General features: G+C 48.0%; 1 protein-coding gene across 13 annotated transcripts in view; it reads left to right on the forward strand.

Moving 5' to 3' along the window:
• TENM4 (teneurin transmembrane protein 4) overlaps window positions 1-15,661 on the forward strand; it is a 690,656-nt gene extending 674,995 nt beyond the window's left edge. For all 13 annotated transcript variants that reach the window (XM_016161403.2, XM_016161409.2, XM_016161404.2 and 10 more), the window contains 3 exons: window positions 672-2,286; window positions 7,319-7,461; window positions 10,076-15,661. In XM_016161403.2, coding sequence (XP_016016889.2) covers window positions 672-2,286; window positions 7,319-7,461; window positions 10,076-10,834 — 2,517 coding nt within the window. In that variant the 3' untranslated portion in view covers window positions 10,835-15,661. The remainder of the gene's footprint in view (window positions 1-671; window positions 2,287-7,318; window positions 7,462-10,075) is intronic.
• Window positions 15,662-18,764: the final 3,103 nt, after the last annotated feature.

Genomic DNA, 18,764 nt, shown 5'->3' on the forward strand with positions numbered 1-18,764 from the left:
CTAAGAGAGACCTTGAAAGTCATCCAGCATAGGGAAAAACAAAGCCCAGAGAGCAAAGAACTTTCCCAGGGCCGCACAATGAGTCTGTTGTTATAAACCAGGGTTCCCCGTTCCCATATGACCTGTTACTACATAAACAGTTGTGCAAAGCCTTAAATGCCTTTCTCAGACGTGGTCTTTATCCCGTAGGCCACAGGGAGTCAACAGAAGCTGTTTAGCAGTCAGTAGACATTGTCAGACTGTGTTTTAGGAAAATCGTTCTCTTTTGAGCAGGAAGATTGATTTAAGAAGGAATCTGGAGCAAGGAAGCTAGGAGAGAGGATGCTGCAAATACGTTAGGCAGTGCTTGACCTTTCTCACACCCCATCATTTTTATACCACACAGAGGGGAAAACAGACAAGGCTGCTCACCATAAGAAGGAAAATGGCCTGAGTGCTCTGGGGCTCCAGTCCCTGCCAGGCTGAGGACTGAAAGGAACTCTTATCTGAGCACATCTGTACCCCATTGCAGCACCCTATGACACATTGGTTGGAAGGGTCTGGTTTAGGCACAACTTAAGAACCACCAGTTTTCTTGGCCTGTCATTCCTTTCCTTAGGTCTTGGGCCCACAGACCTGCCCTTCTACCCCACAACCCTGCTCTCATCTCTTGGTTTTCCTTTTCCCTCCAGTCCATGGTGCTGCTCCTCCACAGCCAGAGGCAGTATATCTTTGAATTTGACAAGAACGACCGCCTCTCTTCTGTGACAATGCCCAACGTGGCCCGGCAGACACTAGAGACCATTCGTTCAGTGGGGTACTACAGGAACATCTACCAGCCCCCCGAAGGCAATGCCTCAGTCATCCAGGACTTCACCGAGGACGGGCACCTCCTCCATACCTTCTACCTGGGCACCGGCCGCAGGGTATTATACAAGTATGGCAAGCTGTCAAAGCTAGCTGAGATGCTGTACGACACCACCAAAGTGAGCTTTACCTATGACGAGACAGCAGGCATGTTGAAGACCATCAACCTACAGAACGAGGGCTTCACCTGCACCATCCGCTACCGTCAAATCGGGCCCCTGATTGACCGCCAGATCTTCCGCTTCACCGAGGAAGGCATGGTCAATGCGCGCTTTGACTACAACTATGACAACAGTTTCCGGGTAACCAGCATGCAGGCTGTGATCAACGAGACCCCACTGCCCATTGATCTCTATCGCTATGATGACGTGTCAGGCAAGACAGAGCAGTTTGGGAAGTTTGGCGTCATCTACTATGACATTAACCAAATCATCACCACTGCAGTCATGACCCACACCAAGCACTTTGACGCATACGGGCGGATGAAGGAAGTACAATATGAGATTTTCCGCTCACTCATGTACTGGATGACCGTCCAGTATGATAACATGGGGCGAGTAGTGAAGAAGGAGCTAAAGGTGGGACCCTATGCCAACACCACTCGCTACTCTTACGAGTACGATGCTGATGGCCAGCTGCAGACGGTCTCTATCAATGACAAGCCCCTCTGGCGATATAGCTATGACCTCAATGGGAACCTGCACTTACTGAGCCCTGGGAACAGTGCACGACTCACCCCACTAAGGTACGACCTCCGTGACCGCATCACCAGGCTGGGTGACGTGCAGTACAAGATGGATGAGGATGGCTTCCTGAGGCAACGGGGTGGTGATGTCTTTGAGTACAACTCGGCTGGCCTGCTCATCAAGGCCTACAACCGGGCAGGTGGCTGGAGCGTCAGGTACCGCTACGATGGCCTGGGTCGGCGGGTGTCCAGCAAGAGCAGCCACAGCCACCACCTGCAGTTCTTCTATGCAGACCTGACGAACCCCACCAAGGTCACCCACCTCTATAACCACTCCAGCTCTGAGATCACATCCCTCTACTATGACCTGCAAGGACACCTCTTTGCCATGGAGCTGAGCAGTGGCGATGAGTTTTACATAGCTTGCGACAACATTGGGACCCCTCTAGCTGTTTTTAGCGGAACAGGCTTGATGATCAAGCAGGTCCTATACACAGCCTATGGGGAGATCTACATGGACACCAACCCCAACTTCCAGATCATCATCGGCTACCACGGCGGCCTCTATGATCCACTCACCAAGCTTGTCCACATGGGCCGACGGGATTACGATGTGCTAGCTGGGCGCTGGACTAGTCCAGACCATGAGCTGTGGAAGCACCTTAGTAGCAGCAACATCATGCCTTTTAATCTCTATATGTTTAAAAACAACAACCCCATCAGCAACTCTCAGGACATCAAGTGCTTCATGACAGGTGAGGGTCGGTGCTCATTCAGAGGGCAGAAACTGATCATCTCCTTGTTGCTCTGGCATCTCACAAAACGTTCTCCCTTGAGGAAGCTCGTTTGGGGTAACAGGAAATACTGACTTTCTCTTAGAGCAGTATTTTCCAAAGTATATTTGAAGAAATACTAGTTCAGAGGTACCTGATGCTCTGGAAAAACTCGTTCTGATATCAAATCAATTTGACAGGGCAGCCACCATTCTTAAATTTTCATACTACATTTTACCTTATGAAAGGTTCTGAGAAGTCCTGTAGCAAAGAGAACTGTTTAACATATTTGCTCACTATTTCCTAAACTTATTGAACCATGAAACTCTTTTTATCACCATGAAATCCTAATGTCTCACTGTGCATTCTAAAGAATGCACTTTGGGAGTTTCTGACCCAGAGATGAGGCTATGAGTCCCTGACAAGTTGGGTAAAAGTATGGCTTTTTTAAAAAAAAATCAGTTATTTAGGATGATGTAATAAAAAATTCAGACTTTGGAGACAGATAGAACTGGGTGAAGGGTCCACCATTTCCAAGCTATGACAGTTAAAAAAATTATTTAACTTTCCCGGATTCCTGATTTGTAAATTGAAATTAGAATACATACCCTGACTCTGGTAAGTTAAATATGCATATCGTAAATCCTAGGGCAACCACTAAAAAATAAAATAGAAGCATAGCTAATTAGTCAATAATGGAAATAAAATGAAGACTAAAAATATACTAAGCTCCAAAGAGGGTAAGAAGAGAGGGACAAAGGAGCAAAGAACAGACAGACAAATAGAAGGAAAAAAAAAAAAAAAAAAAAAACATTTACCTGGTAGGATGATTACAAGGGTGAAACGAGATACATTTTAGAACCTGCCCAGTGCAATGCATGGCTCACTTTGGTTCCCTTTCCTCTACCCTCTGATTTAAAAAATGGACTTTGCTTTCTACTACTGTGAACCCATCTCGAGCATAAAGTGTCCCATAGGTCACACAAGCCAGAAATGTCTCTGGCAGCCACAGTCCTCCTAGCAAGCCAGCCACACCCAGGCTAGCCACAAAAGACCTCAAGAGCTGGAGCAGCTATGGGGATTGAGGTCTGGATAAAGCCACCACTTTTTATAGAATAGAGTTTGTGGTGGGCAAAAATTGGGCATATCCAACTTGTACACCTAGTGGTGGGGTGCCCCTTCTTTTGTTCTCTGACACAATCCTCCTGTCCCCTAGTTTAAGGCAATTTCATTTATTCAACAAGTATCTCCTTTGTGCAGCCACTGCTTCAGGCCCTGAAGATAGAAAGATGATCCGTGCCCTCCAGGAATTCACACTGCAAGAGGGGAGACAGACGCCTGCTGTTGAGGGGGCAGGGGCATGACGAAGGGTTGTACTGATGGCCATTGAAACACAGGAGGCACAACTGGCTCTGCCAGGGAGCAGCTGATATTTGAGGCCCATCACGTAGTTGGGAGAAAGGCAATCCAGGGAGAGGGAAATGAGTGTACAGGATTGTAGGGAGGGCAACATGTACAGCTCATACAAGTCCCTTTGGGACGTGGCTTCCTGGTCCCCAAACTCGATGGCCCAGTCTGGACTACGTTTCTGCTGACAGCAATTGGAGGATCCCTTTCAGGGAAGAATTCAAGATGATCACGTCAGGAGAATTCAGGTAATCATGTCTAGAGTCCCGAAGGTGGTAAAGGAGAGAGAGCACAGTGGTGGGCAGGTAGAATGAAAACATCCTTGAGGCCTGGAGATGCACAGAGATATCCCCGCAAGGCTCACAGCATTCACCATGCTCAGCTTACTGCCAGCTCTATAAAAACTTAACAGATTGAAAGGACATTTCCATTATATCTGTCTGCATTAATCACACCTCTGCCTCACCCTCCAGTGAGTTTCCTGTGAGATGCCTTGGTAGGTTACTGAGCTTAAAAAAATGTTGCAAAAAAAAAAAAAAAAAAAAAAACATTTTCCTACTAAAAACCAAAATACTACTAACTCTCACTAAACTTTACCATTTAGCTTCCACATGGGCTACATGCAACCTCATTCACATCTAGCAACAACAATATTAAAAAGAGCATCTTTTTTCCAAAAATTTCTTCAAGTCTTCTGAGATGTACTTCAGTTTGATAGGCCTGGGTCACATGGCAACCCCTGAACCAGTCACTGTGGCTGAGGAAACAGAATGCACTGATTTGCTTAACCTAGGTCACATACTCCATTGCTGAACCCTTAGGTAGAATCGGCTTCCCTAAAACTACATGAAGATCTCCAAAAGAGTCAGAAGTCAGAATGGGATGCAAGGAAGGCAACCAAAAACTGTCCACCAGGAAACATCAAACACACTATTGCACTTAACCTTCACTTAAAGCTTGTAATGTGGAAATCACTGACCCCATATTTACAGAGGAAAAGTAAGGATCTGAGAGGCAAAGTCACTGGCCCACTTAAAAGTGGCAAGGCTGGGCTTAGAAATCTGCTCTGATTCCAAAATCCTCATTCCTGGATTCAAATTCACTTTTTAAAGTGCAAGGCTATGCACATATGAAAGGGATGGTTATTATTTATCACTGTCCCAGGCGACCACACCATAGTGTGGGACAGATGGGTAAAGAGGAGCTTTTTAACTTGAGGAAAATATCTACCTCTGATGACATAAGAAGAAAGAATAAAATTCCCAACTCTTCAGGAAGACATTGTAGAAAAATAGTGACTAAAAAAACTTTCAGCATTTTTCCCAAAGGCAGAATGAGAACGTTTCCCACCTTCCATCACTTATAATTAAGGCCCAGCCCGCTTTTCAGTGCCCTAGTCCCCTGGGAGTTTGCAGTATTCCTGATAGAAGCTTTCCTTTGCAACTACAAATTCAGATTCAAGTTCTCAGCCTCAGACAAAATGGCTTTGTAGGTTCCCCCACCCCAGCACGCACACCCACACACTTTGTTTGTTTTAATTTCCCAAAGAACCATCTTCCAAGATTCCCAGAGTTGGAGATTCTTAGAAACTCAGTGAGGAAAGGGACTTTGGAGAAAAGCCTGTCTAAGTGCCTTGTGTTACAAGTGAGGAAACGGAGGTCCAGAGACATGGGGGCATGGGCCTGAGGAAAACGCAGAAAACCTATGAGCCAGGAACCAAGCTGGGCACTTTAAAATACATTAAATTCAATCGTTCACATAACAAACTTGGAGTAGTTCCTGCGATACGATGGCTACCCCAAAATGGTAATACTATTAGTATTCTTCTCCGTGACTTAGTGAAAAACCGTTTCTACCATCAACTTGCCGTAAGGAAACTCAGACTCAGAGAGGTTAACTGTTTAAGTTCACACAGATTGCACGTTAGGGCACCAGAGTTTGGACTGGATTTTGTCTTGCCTCACCATGTTCTTTCCCTTGCATGATCTTTCTAGAAGTAGAACCTGGGTTTCCAGGCTTTCCTTTCCACCACCCCTTCATCTCAGCACCTCCCAGACAAGGGCTCTGGAATATCCACAAAACAAAACAAAAAAACAAAGGCAAGTGTGAGGTCCTTGAATAGGAAGGCGACATGGGATGCAGTGGTGAGAGGGACACAGTTGTTGGCCTCAGAGGACACTCCCCTCACTGGGACAAACTCGGTGGTAGAGGAAGCAGTTCCGCCAGTGCCTGGACCCTAAACAACACCTCCCTGACCAGGGAGCTGTCTCCTTTGGAAGAAGCCAGAGTAGCCCACAATTGCTGGCTCTGAGGCTCAGCTCCAAATCCTGCCTCCCCCAGACTTTGGGTTCCAAATCTGTGGTCAGCGACTGCTTTGGCATCCTCGGCTGCTCCTTCCTAAGGAAGGCTAGGCATGCCAGGCACTCTCTCCCGTAGGCCCCAGACCTTCCCCTGCCTTCCCAGGCTCTTCCTGCTCCAGCCAGTTTTCCTCGCTGGTTCTCTCTGCCTTGTTAAACTGCTGTCTGGTTACTATCTGTTACTAACACTCCCCGCATTCACCTCCCCTCTCCAGACCTTGCCTTGTATGCCAGTCTTTGCCTGAGGTGCACCCTTCATCTCCATTGAAGCCTAACAAAATTTACCCAGCTTTCAATGCTCGGCTTGAATGCCAACCTTCTTCATGAAGACTTGTCAGTCTGTCCAACTGAAAGGCTCCTGCCCTCCTCATATCCGTTTTGTTGAATCATGATTATCCATGCCCATGTCTCACCTTCCCCTCAGGGTCCTGAGTGTGCCAGGTGAGGGTATGTGTGATGCAGCAACAGTGGGCTCTTTTTCCTTATGTCATGACTTCTTGATGCCATTCTTTAATGAGCCAAGTGCTCGTGGAAAAATCATGCCTATACCTAAAATTAATATTTTATAACTAATAATGCCCAAGGAATGTTATAAATCAATAAATCCCATTTCTGTGGGGCTAGATCCTCAAGTCCAGTATAAAGACAAGAAATGAAGGCACGAGGAGCTTACGTGACTTCCTTAAGCTGTCAAAGTGAATACCAGGCAGGAAGTGGCAGGGACTCATTGATCTTTGGTAAAGGCCGTGTACATGCCCTGCGGCACTGTGGCTCTGAGGCTCTACTCCCTGCAAAGAGGATTGAGAGAGGAAGGAGGATTTGTTTCTTAAGTGAATTTTCTCTTTGAAAGTCATTCATTAAAATCTTTCCTTGGGAGTGATGGCCCTCCTGCTAGTGTTCCCTATTGATGTTGGAAGTAGTTGTAGAAGAGTCTTCACCTATCAACAGCTACCCCTGGGTATGAAGCTGAAGGTCGCAGGGGTTGGAGTGGCAGTAGAAAGGGGAGTCCGGACACCTAGGGTCACATCTCGCTTAGATTTGTACCTCGGATGTGGAAGTTAGATTCCAAGAGCATGCTCAGCTTTAACACCATGAGACCTTTTTCCAAAGAGCTTATACCAGCTGACTCTCCCCCAGCAGCACTCCACATACTTACCCCCACCTGCAGCCTAACTCTAGGTGGCTTTACTAGGGTCTGTCATGAGGACCACTTAACTCCATGGGGATATTTCTGCTTCTCTCCTACCCAGATGTCAACAGCTGGCTGCTAACCTTTGGATTTCAGCTTCACAATGTGATTCCTGGCTATCCCAAGCCAGACATGGATGCCATGGAACCATCCTACGAGCTCATCCATACACAGATGAAAACTCAGGAGTGGGACAACAGCAAGGTAATTTGAGTACATGGCCACCCACCCTTTTGGCCATTCAGATATTATAGCAGTAGGTCCCACTAGCTTTTCAGAAAGCTTGGACCGATGATAGAAACAGATGCGGAGCATCCACAGTGCCTGCCAGAAACCGCACACAGACCCTCACAGTCTATAGTAAGGAGTTTTGTGCGTTACACTGAGTTTGGAGTTCCACAAAGACAATGAGCTTTTGTCACTACCCAGAACAAAAGTAGGAGGGAAGGTGTGTTCTAAATACAATGTGACATTTTCTGGGCACCTCAGTGTACCTGGCCTTGCGTGAGGTGTTCTATATAAATTAACTCACAATTATCCTCTGGTATGAATATTCTCATTTTACAGATTTCATGCCTGAGGCTTTCCAATGCCACACAGCATGAAAGGGGTAGAACCGAGATGCAAACCCAGATCTGCTTGTAGGTGCTCAGAAGAGATCACTTTTTCTTGTCTTCTTTTGATGACGTCAATTTCAAAGACTCATAGAATTGTATAATTGTAAAGGTTGTTGGAAACGGTTTCATCCCAGCCCCCCATGTCAGGCATCCTTTTGCTTATTCCCATCCCCCTTCATAACGTCTATACTAGGAGCTGGCTCTTCCAGGCCCCATGCTGCACCCTGCGAAAGCAGGAACGAATCAGGCAGAGTCCAGGGGATCCCAGTCCAGGGGGACAGCAGACCGAGGAAGAAAGCAGGACCGCCAGATGGCATATTGCTGGTGGGGAGGAACTTACACATCCACATTTCTTGCTCCCGCCTGATTCCATTAAGTCTCAGCTCAGCTGTCTCCTTCCCCTAGACTCTGGAGAATGTGATCCTGCACCTTTCTGCTGTGGCGGCACCCTACAGTTTCCTCTTTCACAGCAGTCACCCCATTAAATTTTAATTCCTGTTTTCTACATCTCCACTAGACTGTGAACCCCAAGAAGACAAGTGCTTACTGGGTACTGGGCAGTACCCAGCATACTGCCTGGCACATAGTAGGTGCATAGAAAATTTTCAATGAATGAACAAATGGTCGAAAGTGGTAAATGACCCCATGAGTCAGGCATTTCCCCCCATTTTGCAGATGAGGACCAGAGCTCAGAGAGAAACTGGCCTAAGGTCGCTCAGCTGGAGCGTGGCAGATGGCAATGAGAACCCACGTCTGTCTGGCCACAAAGCCCATCCTCTTTCTGCTTCGCTCTGCGGCCCTCTCCCTGCCCCCTGCCCCTCTCCAGGCCCCACTGCCCCTCCAGGCTGCCAGAGGCCCACAGTCTGGCCCATTCCCAGGGCTGATTCCAGGGCTCAGCTACTCCACCACCACCGGCTCCCTTCTCCACCGTGCAGAGCCCCAGTCTCTGACAGCCTGTTTGCCAGCCTCGCTTGTCAATGAATTATTGATTTCTGCCCTTGGCAGGCATCGGAGGTCTTTGTTGTTGAGCACTCCAGCCTTCGTGAAACTCTAGGAAATAATTGTTCACAGACAGGGTTCTATTAATTATAAAGAGGACTTAATTTCAGTGAGAAGCCGATGGGCTTGTTTCTAAAGCCTTTTTTCTGAGTTGCTGATAAGGCTTAGGAGCCTGCTGCTACGCAGAGCTCCCTGAGCCGTGGGAGGGACAAGTAGGTGGTATGCCAAAGAGACAGGGCCCAACCTGTCCCCCAGAGCAGCCAAGAGCAGGGGTACCTGAGGAGCTACCGCCAGAAAGCACTGCAGGGCAGAGGCCATTCTTGAGAATCATTTATTAACACTGCAAAAAGCAATAAAGCAGTGTAAGAGGGTTTATATAAATCACTACTTGTCATCTCACTAAGCCTTCCGACCGAGAACGCATTTCTTACCATTCCTCCAGCTAAGATCGCCCCCTTGTCCTTCAAGTCTCAGCTCAAGCATGAGCTTGTCCTTGAACCCCACCTTCTCCACCTTGCTCCTCCACCTTCAGGCCGAGTATTCTGAGCCTTGTTTGCTCCTCCCTCCTCCAGCAGCCCTTAAAACTGAGCCTCTAGAATCAGACAGACCTGGGTTCTAATGTTGGATCGAACACTTATTAGTTGTATGACTATGGGCCAGACAACTTCTTTGAGCTTTAGTTTCCTTAGGCGTAAAATCAGAATAGTAACAGTACCTACGATATAAAGTTATTGTGGAGATCACAAGAAATAACGAATGTGAATTATTTAGCTCAAAGACCAAGAAATGTTAGCCGTAGCTATCACTTCTCTTAGACCATCGGCTATCACATTTGATGGTAGTTGTTTGTTGTCACATGTCTTTTTCCACTAAGTGATGAGTTCTTCAAGGGCAGGATGACGTCTGATTCATTGTTGTATCTCCAGTGCCCAGGAGAGGACCTTGTATGAAGTACATGTTCCCTCAATGGTTTCTGAGTGGGAGGATGGGTGAATAGAAGGATAGAGGATGGCTCGATGTTCTAGTGGTCAGCATTAGAGCTACATGCTACAGGTTCATGAATATGTATAGATTTGACTTAGTTATCTAAGCTGATTCTCCAGGATCTTATGAGTTTTTCCCTTTGTCTAACTCTCTCTCTCTCTCTGTCTCCTCCTCTCCCCCTTTTTCTCTCCCTCTCCCCTCCCCTGTCATCTCATTAGTCCATCCTTGGGGTACAGTGTGAAGTACAAAAACAGCTCAAGGCCTTCGTCACCCTAGAACGTTTTGACCAGCTCTACGGCTCGACAATCACCAGCTGCCAGCAGGCCCCAAAGACAAAAACGTTTGCATCCAGTGGCTCTGTTTTTGGCAAAGGGGTCAAGTTTGCCTTGAAGGATGGCCGAGTGACCACAGACATCATCAGCGTGGCCAATGAGGACGGGCGAAGGGTTGCAGCCATCTTGAACAATGCCCACTACCTGGAGAACCTGCATTTCACCATTGACGGGGTGGACACCCACTACTTTGTGAAACCAGGGCCTTCGGAAGGCGACCTGGCCATCCTGGGCCTCAGCGGGGGGCGGCGAACCCTGGAGAATGGAGTCAATGTCACCGTGTCCCAGATTAACACGATGCTCAATGGCAGGACTAGACGCTACACAGACATCCAGCTCCAGTATGGGGCACTGTGCTTGAACACCCGCTACGGAACGACATTGGACGAGGAAAAGGCGCGGGTGCTGGAGCTGGCCCGGCAGAGAGCTGTGCGCCAGGCCTGGGCGCGTGAGCAGCAGCGACTTAGGGAAGGGGAGGAAGGCCTGCGGGCCTGGACAGAGGGGGAGAAGCAGCAGGCACTGAACACAGGGAGGGTTCAAGGTTATGACGGCTTCTTCGTGATCTCTGTGGAGCAGTACCCAGAACTGTCAGACAGCGCCAACAACATCCACTTCATGAGACAGAGCGAGATGGGCCGAAGGTGACAGAGAGGACTACGGCCTGGACTTCTTGCCAAAGACAGCTACTCTTTTGTGGCCGCGTACCTGACTGTGTTGTACTTTAAAAAAAAAAGAAAAAAAAGAAAAAAAACCCTTTTTTTAACAAGTGCAGAAAAGAAACAAACAAAAAGATACTGGTTGCATTGTAACTCATGCAACATCCTTTTTTTTAAGAAAAGAAAAACACGAAATTGGCCTTCACACATTTTTTGCAAAGAACAGAAGGTATTTTTTTTCTGTAGTGTGATCACAATGAAAACTTTATTGTCTTTTGTTCCCTTTTTCCTTGTTGTTTGGGGTACATTTCTCCTCTCTGAGACATATATCCTGGGGTGTGTCCTTGTCTGTCCCTCAGTACCCAGTGTGATGTGAGACATGAGTGTCTGTGCTAACTTGTCTCATGTGCAACCCTTTCTTCCATGGGGGTCGGGCAAGAGTGAGGGGTGCAGAGAGTAATAGGCTAGTACTAAACTTCTAAGGGGGCGTGGAAGAAGGCTTTTCAGGACTTGAGGACCCTTGGCTAAGCTCTTGCAGACAAGCGATAGCTTTTTACTCACTGTGTCTCATGCCTCCGGAGGACCACAGGTGGCTTCCTCTTTCTCTGGGGAATTTTGCGATGTCATTCAGCACCTTTTTCAAGCTGCCCCAACTCCTGTCCAAGCTCATGTTTTGATGCTAAATGAAACCCCCTCCCCCTTTTGCAAATCCTGTGTAGTTGTCGGTGCCACCCTCATGCTGGGATGGAGAAAGTGTCTCCCAGGTCCTCCCCCAGTCTGGTAACATGACATCCTGGCGCTTACGGCCTCATCCTCCCCGAGGGGCAGAGGCACCCAGGATGTCTGCGGTTGGTTGGTCCTCCCATGATGTTCTTTATTCATCTTCTCCTCTCTCCCAATGTGATGTGAGAACCAGCACTGCACAGCAAGCCTTCAGTGTAGGCACTATATCCAGGGAGAGGAAAGCTACCCATGGCAAAAGGATGGCAGTGGTGGCAAGGGTACCAGCCTGCCTTCCTAGGTGAAGCCTTCTCCCCGGGACTTTGTGTTTCTCCCCTCCACTTTTCAGCTGCCACCACTGAGAAATAGGAGTGTGGAGAGAGGCACTTGGTGGCCTTTGATTCTGGAAAGATGTTTAAGAAAAAAGTCAGCCAAAGAGAGAAAGGCATGAGCCAAGCATCCTGCTAACCAGCTTCTGAAGGCTCCTCTGCCTTCCACATACGGGCTAATTGCAGAACTGGGATGCTGCAGGAGAGGCTGTCATAAAATTCCTTCTGTGAAGTTCTTCTAAAACAGCTTCCCCTCTGAAGGACCTCAACCAGGGTTTTAAAGAGAGATTATGAAGAAAGAAAAAAAAAAGAAAGAAAGAAAGAAAGAAAGAAAGAAAGAAAGAAAGAAAAAAAGAAAGAAAGAAAGAAAAGGAAAGAAAGAAAGAAAAAGAGAAAAAGAAAGAAAAGGAAAGGAAGAAAGAAAGCTAATTTGATGTGGCCTGGTGGTATCATGCAACCTCACCAGGTTCGGGGGAGGTTCCTGAGCCTGGTGACATGGACCCTGGAGGCCAGGCTATAGTCGTCCCTGTGGAGACCTATGCCTGAGGTCACTGGGAAGAGGCTTCAACCCTCTCAGAAACAGGGCCAACCCACACCTGAAGGGCATGCCCAGGGAGAGGCAGCAGCCAACCAAGCCAAGGGAAGCAGGGAAGGGAGGAGAGAGTGGCAGCAAGAGCTAGGAGTTCCTTGCTCCTGGTTCATCTTCCTAATTACTATCATCATTACCACTCACAGGAGGCTCTGGGAGACCAGGAGGGAGAGCCAAATGCTTCCTTTTGAGCTGGGCTTCATAGAAAATGGGACTTTTATGGGTTACATTTACATTAAGTGTGAAAAATGAATTCTAAGTCTGAGCTATTCCCCGTGGCAACCTTGTTGGACTGATAAGCTCATGGCACCTTTATAGCCTTACTCACAGAGTCTTCAGAATATTACACGACTTAATGAAACCAAGGTCTCTCACTGCATGAGAATCAGAGCAGCGTGTAGTCTGGGTTCTGCCTGGCAGAGGGAGGCGTCCACAGCTCCTCTGGAGAGGAGGTTTCGCCTTATGTCATCCCACTGGGATTAGAGGATGTGTTTCGCTAAGTGCTCTTCCTGTTTCCAAAAAATGTCACACTGCTGCGACAGTGTGCCTTTAGCCTGTCTGTCCACTGGTTGCCCAGTGCCTCTGGGTCCAGAGTTTTGCTGAGTCAGATGCAGTGCTCCTTGGGTCTGTCACGTGTCGTGGGAGCTGGTGCTGGGCTCCCATCCAGCAGGATCTCTCTTAGAGGGTATGGAAAACAGTTTAGCCTGAAGATCACAATTTTTTATCCAAAATAGACTTACGCCTCTCAAAATGTACTCTGGACAAAAGGGACCCTTGGGTAAAGCTCTGCCCATCGACCAAGTTGACCAGTTCCATCCAGGCTGCCTGTCATCAGTCGAGACCTGCTGGGGACATCTCCCTGAAGGTCAGAGACAGCACGAGGACCAACAAGTCATCTCGCTGCACCTTTCCAATCCTCTGACCCTACACCACCACCCTACCAAACTAATTGTGTGGACTTTTGAAGTTCAAAAACAAAGAGAATTATTGAGCGTTTCTTTTCTTTAAATGAATGATGTTATATTTTTCCTGGGCTGCATAATACCAACCAAGCCTAGCTTCTATGCAGGGAGAAGTTGAAGCATCCTCAAGCTTTAGAGAAAGGATCTCAGATATGGGGTAAGCAGCATATGCACCTCAGTTTTAATTGGTGCTGTCGCTATTGGAGATGGCGCTTCCGGCATTGCTTTGGTTGGCTGGTTTGGAGTTGGTTTCCCTTTGGGCTGGCAGGTGACTCAGTGCCTCCCCTCTCAGTCTGTCCTCCCACTGAAACCAGCAGTCTCAGTCTTGCAGCAAGAAGGAATCTGAAGGCATAAGCCAGAGTTTTCTGTGCCTATTTAGTGGCCTCCAGGTATCAAATCCCATCCCTGATGGCACCTGCCCTTTTGGCACTAACCAACCAAAATGTGTTGGAGCAACCAGCCCTCCCTCACTGACCTAGATTCACGATGCTGCAGGATGTGAGATTCTAACACTAGAAAAAGGTTTATTTTGGAAGAGTTCCTGCCTTCTCCCCTAATCTCCACAGCTGCCATCGGCCCCTCATCCTCAGTCCTTCTGCCGTCACCTTAAATAGGACTTCTGTGATTCCTCAACTTTTTTATAGGATGAGATTTCCTTTTTACCCACTCTCAAGACAGACATCATTGGAGGGCAGAGCTATGACAAAGGGAAAAAGGGGAAGAAACTCCATGGTAAATTACTCCTTTGTCGGCCTCTGATGCTTATCTCAGAAATGTTGGCTGAGGATTAAGCCAAGGATCAGACCAGTGCCCAATTTCTACCTAGGGATGAAGGACTTGAAACAGTCTCTAAGAAACTGACCAGAGGTTGAGAATGGCCAGGAGATGTGTTTTTAAATAATCAGGATGAGGTGGGGCAGGGAGCAGAAGGTTATGGTGAGGCAAAGAAGGTGAGTAAACTGGGCAGTGTTTTTATAGACACATAACAAGGAATCAGATTTGTTTAAAAAAAAAAAAAAAAAGGACCTTTTCAGCTGTGACTTTTAGAACCACCATTTATAGATAGCAGGGGTTTCCGCTATGCAAAGACAGGGCTTTCAATGTGAAACCTTATAACGCAGTTTCACATCTGCAGCTTTGTTTCTGCAGTTGCAGAGTGATGAGGGCAGCAATGCTGAGCTTAGTGCCCAGGAGGAAGGAGCTTGCCGGGCCTTGTCATGTTCCCTGGCTTGGGGTTTGATCTCCCGGTGCTCAAAGTCAAATCTATTCTCCAATCCTCACAGCAGCCAGCATGCCTAGGCCATAGCTTCTGGTCCTGAGCTGGGGCCCGCCGCCTGAGGGGTCCCAGAAAGAACCCATCTCTTCTTTCCCTTCAGATCCACATAAGACTAAAAGCCCTCCATCTAAGGCTCATAGTTTCCAGCTAGGTTTATACACTTGTCTATATTTTATTGGAAGGGAGGGGATTAAAAGAAAGAACTCTGTAGTTCATTTTATCTTTAAAAAACAGCAAACTTATTTTAAAGACTCATTGCTCAGGTGATAGAAACTTTATCCTCTCCAACCTTTACATTCTCAAAAACCAGCCTCGTGTACTTGACCACCCCGGCAGCGGTGAGCTCTTAGGTTTCATTGTGAATGCGGACGATCAGAGTGGAGGAGGCCTAGGTGGGGCCAATGTTGGGTTTCTTACCCCCTCTGGAATGCCAAAGGCATGATACCGGGCCACCTCTGGGTCCCCAAGAAAATGTGATTGATTCTGAGGGCAAAATGCCAGTGGAGAACCAACGCTCAGGCAGCTCAGCTATCCTGGCGGAAGTCGGGTCGCATATGTCTGGCGGTGCCCGGCAGCCCAGGATTCACCCAACACCAGAATCCCACTTTTCTAAACCCGCCTGTTGTTCTTGAAGACTTCTGAACCCGCAGCTTCGGCAAAAGGACTCTCCCAAGCTGCCGCTGGACGACCAACACTGGAGACTCTGGCCTTACCATGTGGAAATAGTTTTCCTGAAGTCTGGAACTAATTTTGAGAAGTTTTTTTTCTCAACACTTTTGTGTTTCTAACACTGTATCCTTGACTGTGTAAATACCGACAAGGCTGTAAATAAATGCAGATGTAGATACCTTCTAGAAAAAAAAAAAAGGCAGAAAAACAAAACCAGAAGTGATCCTGTGTAGCCTTCATTGACAAATAAAAGAATATTTTGTGTTTAAAGGTGTTTGGTGGCCTTTGTATAAAAGTAGTGGCTGCCTGAGCCAGTCCTCTGAGTTTATACTTCCACATGCTGCTGTTCTCAGGATGCCTTGCAATTCTCTGGTCCTCAACCCCAAAGTCCCTCTTAGTCCCTCCACGTGAGGACTGACATGGAGAGTCATCTCCACAGGACGCAAAGACCCTGGGGCTTAAACTCACAAATGTCAAAGCACCTCTGACATCAGCTATGCCCCACCCTCCCCCTGGCCGCATCCCAGCTGCATCCTCACTGGCCTCGGGGACAGACTCCCAGGGGCGGGCCAGCACCGCACCGCCCTGGAGAGCGATTCTGCGCCCTACCCCTGGTCACAGAGTTGTTCGCTCGGCCACAGCGGTTCACGCGGGGTGTCACCAGTTGCCCTTTTAAAAATAAATGAATGCCTAGTCATCATGAGTTATTATAACCACGTAACAACTTGGAAAAAAAAAAGAAAATCCCTTTAGTATTATTTTATTTTTTTTCCTCCATATATTCTTCATGTATCTTTTTTCTAAAATAAAAATCTAAGATAGTTGTAGTCACTGCATACAGGTAATTTGTCACCCTGCTTTTCTCACTTAACCTCACATTTAACCTCTCAGTTCTAGAAGTCCCAGATGACAGCTGGTCACTTAGGAAAGTACATGTGCTAAGCCCGGCTCCCTGGTGTGAATGGCAAACCTTGTGAAAATTCAAATAATTGAGGACAGAAATAAGAGCAGAAGTCCCATTGCTCTCCCGTTTGCCTAAGGGCTGGCCCACCCCCAGGTCCTCTGGGAAGGAACTTCAAGCTGCTAGTCCCTTCCTTCCGCCCAGGCAACTGTGGGCTCTCCAGCGCTGCTTCCAGATTGCCACTCTCCTGCGGTGACAGGAGGCACCCTCAGTGGTACAAAAACCCCATTTTGGGAGTCAGACCAACTTGGGTGCAGAACTTGGCTCTAGCACTGACTGTGTGATCTTAGGCAAGTCGCTTAACCCCTCTGGGCTTCGATCTTCCATCTATAATGAGGTTATGATGGGTACACACCCCTCCGGGTTACCGCTCACATCACCTTAAAGGAGAGGGTAAGTAATGTCGCACATTGCTAAGAATATAACAGGCCATCACTCACGTAAGTTTTCCACCTCACACCTCCCACCCCGGCGCAACGCACTCTCCTTCCTTCCAAAATCTGATACTCCATCCATTGCACCCGTTGTTTTCAAACTCGGGCCTGCATCCGATTCACCTGGAGGGCTTACCAAAAAGATGCTGGGCCCCAGCCCCAGAGTTTCTGTTTCAGTGGGTCTGGGATGGGGGCCCATAACTTGCATTTCTACATGTTTCCCGGTGACTTCGAGGCCCCTTCACACTCTGAGAAGCACCGCCAAGTACGCTATCCTTTATTCTAGATACAGAATAATCTACTTGGCACAGCACTTCAGATGCCCTTAGTCAACGGAATCGACCTTTTCCAGTCAGCGGAGCAGGTGCATCGGGTCCTCCTCTGCCACTCCCCTCCCCTTCTCACCCACTACACTACAGTCAGCTGCACAGGAGTGTCCCACCCCCGGCGCACCCACGGACTTTCACACCTGTGTGCCCTTACACACACCCACAGACTTTCACACCTGTGCGCATCGCACACCCCGCATCTTCAAGCCCAGCTGAAGCCCTCTCGCTGCTCAGCTCTCTCAGAAGTTCTGGCGCTGAGTACCTGTAACGTGCCAGACTCTTCGCAAGACGATTATTTTGGGTGCGAGCACCTCGAGCCTGGCACAGGCTGTGTCTGTCTAACCTACGTGTCCTCAGTGCCCAAAGCAGGTGCTCAGCTGTGGGTCACCCTAAGTTCAGCTTTTCCTTTGCTTTAAGAGTCCACCCTCTCTGGTGCATTTGAGAAAGAGGGAGCTGTCTGCTGTCCCCTTCTAAATGGGGCCGCCTCTCCTCTGAACTGGGTGTCGTTCCTCCCTCCCCTGCAAACCTGCTGTAGCTGCCACTGGCCTCAAGAAAGGAAGAGGGGGTGGAGAACAGCGGAGTCCCCTCCCCAGCGTGCCCAGCCCTTGCTGCTCTCTGTAACCCGCCCTCAAGTTTGCACAGCTGATTTGAGCTTTCCTGATCCATTGGAGGCCATGGAGAAACCTACAACATATAAGGAAAACGACTTTCAAAGTGAGTAGTAACATGCCTTTTCCATACCCAGGGGAGGACTTTCTAAGAGCTAAACCTTACAGGATTTTCCACTTGGACTCATCCCCCACCCCCCCGACCTCTTCCCAATCCTCATGCTGGCATCTCTGTGGGTGTCTCCCCTTCCATTCCTACTCTGGCAATCTCTCTTCATGCCCGGGCACCTCCATCCCTGCCAGAGGGTGGATGCTGATGGGGGCAGGCAATCCAGCTTTTATTTCTCAAGTCTGAATTAATCAATCTGGAATAGCCCCTGGGTGTGTGGGGTGGGGGGGAGATTGAAGGGGGGGTTGTTCCAGCCACCACCTTCAGATCAGTCGCCTTTCAAGGACTCAAGAGCAGTAGGAGTCACAAATACATTCTTTATCCTTCGAGAATCCAAAGCGTATTTGTGGAGATACACACTTTGCAAGGACAAATAACAATTCTTAGGAGCAGTAGAGTCTTCAGCCCATTGAGAAACACTTTCCTGCCTCTCCTGTAATCTGCAAGGCCACTCCTGCCCACTGGGAGGTCAGTACCTGACACTGTATGCAGAGCACGTGGCCTTTTCCTTTGTCCTTTTCTCCCCGACCTTCAAAATATGCCCACTCCACTCTCCCAGGACTAAGTTCTTAGGGTAAAAATCTCTTCCCCAGACTGTGAGATGGGAACAGAGGACATGGAATCGTTATTTCAGATACAGATATTTATTAGCTGACTGAGTGAGTAGATGGATGAATGAAGAGAGAATGGATGATTAAATGAATGAATGCCATAGCCAGGCCCTAGGGGAAACCCAGAAGAGGAATTACAATTAATCAACAAACATTTAATGAGCATTTCACTTATGTAACCCAAGTAGCCTTAGAGGACCTACAGATGTAAAACAGGATTCTTAGCTTATACACATCACTACCCAATCAGGGGGTCTAGAAT

The sequence above is a fragment of the Rousettus aegyptiacus genome, unplaced genomic scaffold (genome assembly GCF_014176215.1).
Source record: "Rousettus aegyptiacus isolate mRouAeg1 unplaced genomic scaffold, mRouAeg1.p scaffold_m13_p_5, whole genome shotgun sequence".
Taxonomy (NCBI): Eukaryota; Metazoa; Chordata; class Mammalia; order Chiroptera; family Pteropodidae; genus Rousettus; species Rousettus aegyptiacus.